General features: G+C 31.3%; 1 protein-coding gene across 2 annotated transcripts; it reads right to left on the bottom strand.

Annotated features, from left to right (window-relative positions):
- On the bottom strand, positions 929-3,362 carry LOC107614132. 2 transcript variants are annotated; one of them, XR_002352695.1, is made up of 3 exons: positions 2,877-3,362; positions 1,258-1,945; positions 929-1,126 (listed from the first exon to the last, which is right to left on the bottom strand). XR_002352695.1 is itself a non-coding variant. In XM_016316357.2 (2 exons), the coding sequence occupies exons 1-2, from the start codon at positions 3,185-3,187 to the stop codon at positions 1,462-1,464; spliced, it is 795 nt and encodes a 264-aa protein (XP_016171843.1). In that variant the 5' UTR covers positions 3,188-3,362; the 3' UTR covers positions 1,089-1,461. The 2 variants fall into 2 exon arrangements, 1 of the variants encoding a protein (XP_016171843.1); XM_016316357.2 differs by having other exon boundaries at positions 1,089-1,945.

Here is a 4,447-nt window from a genome sequence, read left to right as displayed (position 1 = left end):
TAGAGGCGAAAAAAAAAAAAAAAAAAAACATTGATTCTTATTTTTTTCCCTTTTAATTCTTATTTGAAGATTGTATATGAAAGGCAGAAAGGATGAGTATTGCCTCAAAACTTGCAAAGTAGGAGATGTTCTGTATTACAGGATACTGACAAAAGAAGCAAATAGAATATTGAATAGGTCCAAATATTGTGACCATTCTTAATTTTTCATAAATCCTCTAATAAGCAAAACCACAACCATATATTTCTCAATTTGATGTTTGTATTTCTTTTCATTTTGTATTAAGTCAATACACACTTATCATTATATTCAATAAGATGTAAAATCTAAATCAAAATGAGTTTCACTTCATATTTAAAGAAAATCTAAATAAAAAGTATAGAAGTCCATAAACGTGTTTCGCGACTAAGTGCTATTTTCACCAACACTGTTCCGAACAACGTTCAACTCAAATCATGGAAAATATGCCATTCCAAATTCAGATAAAACCGCAAAGTACCCAAAAAATGGGTGGGGAGAAAAAAAAGAAAGAAGAAAAGCATGCTTGTACCATCAAAATGGAATTTCATCAACCATGCAAGTTTCTAATAAGAATGTTCAAAGAAATGCAATAATAAAGATCAGGGGATGGGATGCATGCAAAGGGAAAGCCATGTAGGTTAGGTACAATTACAAAAACACAATTAAGATTTGATACATGTGGTGATTTCTGGTAATTAAGCCCTACAATTTGAATTTGACTAATTGATAAGCATAACTTTGCACAATTTTTATACATAATACACTGCCAACTATATGAGTTGCAACGTAATATATTAAAGCTTTTTGGATTAGAAAAATCAACAAATCGTTCTTTTTTTTGTGACAATATGTCAGCTAAACATGAGAACAATTAACCTACATCAAATGATGCAAATATGTTATCATAATAGGAAAATGTGTGATCTTTATATCATAATAGGCAAAGATATCTACAAGGGAAAAAAAAATACAGATAAACTTGTCTTGAACAACAAATTAAAAATCAATAATATGGCTGAAGAAAATAATATGATAATAAGAGTTGTAAGCTAAAACTATAGCTCAAATCTTAAAGGATATAGAGTGATCCCATATGGCTTAACAACTGCAGCAGGAAAAATGACAAGATTCAGTTCTATAAAGGAATCAAGGAAAAATCTAAATTATTCAAAATAATTTTAGAAGCTTATTGCTTATAGATAAATAATAAGAGTAATATCATCTGTATAAGCTCACCAAACATAAGGGTCTCTCCATTTCCTCCAACAACAGAGTGAGCAACCTTGACTCTTCTGCATATCCCTGGGCCTATCTATGTACACTCTTGTTGTCCTTGAAGAAAAACCATTTTTTTATGCTATAAACCAAATTCATTGTACCTAATCTAATAAAACTATATTGTATACATTACAACCTATGGAACAGATCACTTAGCAATGGCTATGAACAAGTAGCTAAGCAATCTTGCGGTAGCAACCTCCCTTCTTGATTCAAGGTCTCCCTAACGGCCCGGTAAAACGCTATCCAAGTAGAAGAGTAATCATCAACAGGACCCCACAAAAACGTAGGATTTGGACTTGCAGGGCATGCGGTAACCAAATCCAAAACCGAAACAGGCTTGATAGTCTGAGGAAAATTGAATGCCAAGTTATCGACTTTGTGCTCGTAAATCTTGCCATTCCGGTCCAATTTATACCTCGAAGTTCCTTGAAACTCTCCTTTGGCCTCCCAAGGAACCCTAGGCACACCCCTAAGATTCCACCTAATCAGTATCACATTCTCCGAAGGCTGCCACACCCTGTACACATCAAGGGCAATCTCACGGAACAAGATCCTGCCGTGGAACCTCAATGCCCAGAAGATCAATTTGTACTTTTCAATCCCAGTAAATGTGTTCAAAGGGTCCAAGAATGTTATGTCATCCCTGAGATAACCAAAATCCAATTAGAATTAAATGAACAAATAAAATTCCCCAAACTTACATTTTGCATAAAACTTGATTCACAACCAAAATAAGAATAGATTTCACTTGTGTATCCGCATATGACTTCATGAACAGGTGTATATCCACATTATTTTAAGAGCTTGTTGAAAACGAATGAAGCAGATATTACAAGAACATTTCTATGAAAAGAAAAGATCCTAAAGGACAGCTAAACAAAACAAAAGAAGAAACAACACACACACAAGTCACAACTAAATATCGGCAGCTACCCACATAAGCTTAACACTGCCTTCATAAACATATGGTTATCAGTGTCACAGCCAACATAAGACTAATAAGAGTATAATTCAAGGATCAAGATCTTCTAAAGTGAGGAAGTTGTAAAGTGGTAAAGTGAGGAGTTAATCATTCTTAAATTAAGATAGTAGGGCACACATTTCATGAAAGTTACAAAATCAATGTTGATTAACCCTTCACTTTACCTTTACCAACTTACTCACTTTAGAGGATCCAAATTCATATTTCAATTATGAAAATGTCAAATTGGCAAAGTGGCACACCAAGAACATTATTATTCAACATCACATTTAACTACTTCTCAAGAAGATATTACAAGAAGATTTCATAAAAAAATATAAGGATCCTACAAACACAATAACCAAAGACAAAAAGAAGAAAAACAATATACATAAAGTCTATATACACAAAACACACTCCCAACTACACAAATAGGTTTAACATCACATTCAATAATTATCTAACTAAAATCTAATCATATACACTTACTATAATCTGCCATTAACAAACTTTAAAGGGTGTCTAACTTGGTATACATACAAATATTTCTCTTAATACATATATAAAAAAGGGTAAAAAAGAGATTTTGAGGAGATGGGGCAGATGAATATACCTATAAATTTCATAATTGAGGTCTTTGATGAAGATCAAAGGCATGTCCTCACGAAGGGTCCTAACAGCAAGTCCAAGATTAACATAGAACTCATCCTTTGGCTGCTGCTGTTGCTTTTCTTGAGAACCCGTTGTTGGTGTGTTAACCTGAGCAACCTGAGAAACTGCAAAGACTGAAGAAGAAGAAGAAGAGAGAGAGATGGTGGGCTTTGTTGTTGTATGGTGGTGGTTAAAGAGAAGGGGTACTTGTTTGTCTATGGATTTGGAGTATGAAAGAAGAGAAGGTTGAAGACTTGGTAGCAGAAAAGCCATGGCAGGCACTTTTAGTAACTAATTATCAATTACTAAAATATTAAGCTTATTTTCATGAGAAGAGAGAAGAGAACGGTGTGTGAGAGTGTGTTGGTGGTTTGTGTTTGTGTTTGTGTGTTATATGAGTTTGAGTTTGAGAGGGGGAAAATTGAGGCTGTTGTTTAACTTCGTTGCTTTCTTGGTTTAAGTAATGAGTGGCTTGGAACATCACCATGAAAATCAGATGATCCATCGTCATTTCGCCAATAAAATAGAAACAATCCTTTTCTAGTTATTTACTTATTTTTGTTTATTCCATCGCAAATTAATATCTATTAATATTTCTCTTTCAATTAATATTAAAAGGGTATAACAAGTATAAATTAATTAATAAAATATTTAGAAAACAAGAAAATAAAATATCAACATTTATTATTTATTACAAAACGACATTTTTATACTAATTTAGATAGAGAAAATATTATTTAAAATTATAATCCATATTGCATGTGAAAAATAAATAAAAAGACATTGTCTTAAGTTTTCCATTCATAATTTTGTTTGATACTAAATTATTAATTAAATACCTATTTGAAAGATAAGAGGAAAATATCAACAAGTTGAAAATTATTCCAAACATTGTATATGATTGTTAGATTTAAAATAAATCATGCCTAACGCCATGTTAATAAAGATAATTATCAAATGATTATAAAAAAAATAGATGTGAATTGACAATTATATAAAATAGTTTTATCAATGTATCAAAATTAAATTTATGCGAAAAATTTTAAAATTTAAAAGAAAATTTTGTCACATTACTATTAAAACGATTATGTTATATGGAACAGAGCGTTGAACCGTAAAATGTGAACATGCACATAAGTTAAGTGTGACAAAGATAAAGATGTTGAGATGAATGAGCTATTAATCTATCACACACATATAGACAAATTAAGGAATAAAATTGTTTGATAGAAAGTTGAAATAACACCTATTGTATAAAAGATGATAAAATCTCGTCTCATATGGTTTAGATATGTGAAAAGAAGATCAACAGAGCACCTAATTAGGAGGAATGAATGAAATAAAAGGTAGACACGTAGCAAATAATAAAAGAAGATCCAAGAAGACCAAACATGATGATAGAGAAAGAAAAACAAAAAACAAAAACACAGCACAAATAATAAAAAAAGATGAAGGGATAGTTAGATAGATAGTTTTTCTACTAGATCTCAAAAAATAACTTATTCTTAGCAATCTAAGATATTGGAAGAGTTT

Source organism: Arachis ipaensis, chromosome B08, assembly GCF_000816755.2.
Source record: "Arachis ipaensis cultivar K30076 chromosome B08, Araip1.1, whole genome shotgun sequence".
In the NCBI taxonomy this organism is placed as follows: Eukaryota; Viridiplantae; Streptophyta; class Magnoliopsida; order Fabales; family Fabaceae; genus Arachis; species Arachis ipaensis.
Note: the sequence above shows the minus strand (reverse complement) of the source record. Positions and strands in the feature narration are given on the sequence as shown.

Excerpts from the sequence above, each read along its gene's own strand:
- LOC107614132 (XM_016316357.2), bottom strand. The coding sequence starts at position 3,187 with ATGGCTTTTCTGCTACCAAGTCTTCAACCTTCTCTTCTTTCATACTCC. Across the intron at positions 1,946-2,876 it reads CTCAATTATGAAATTTATAG|GGATGACATAACATTCTTGG; the intron begins GTATATTCATCT and ends TGGTTATCTCAG.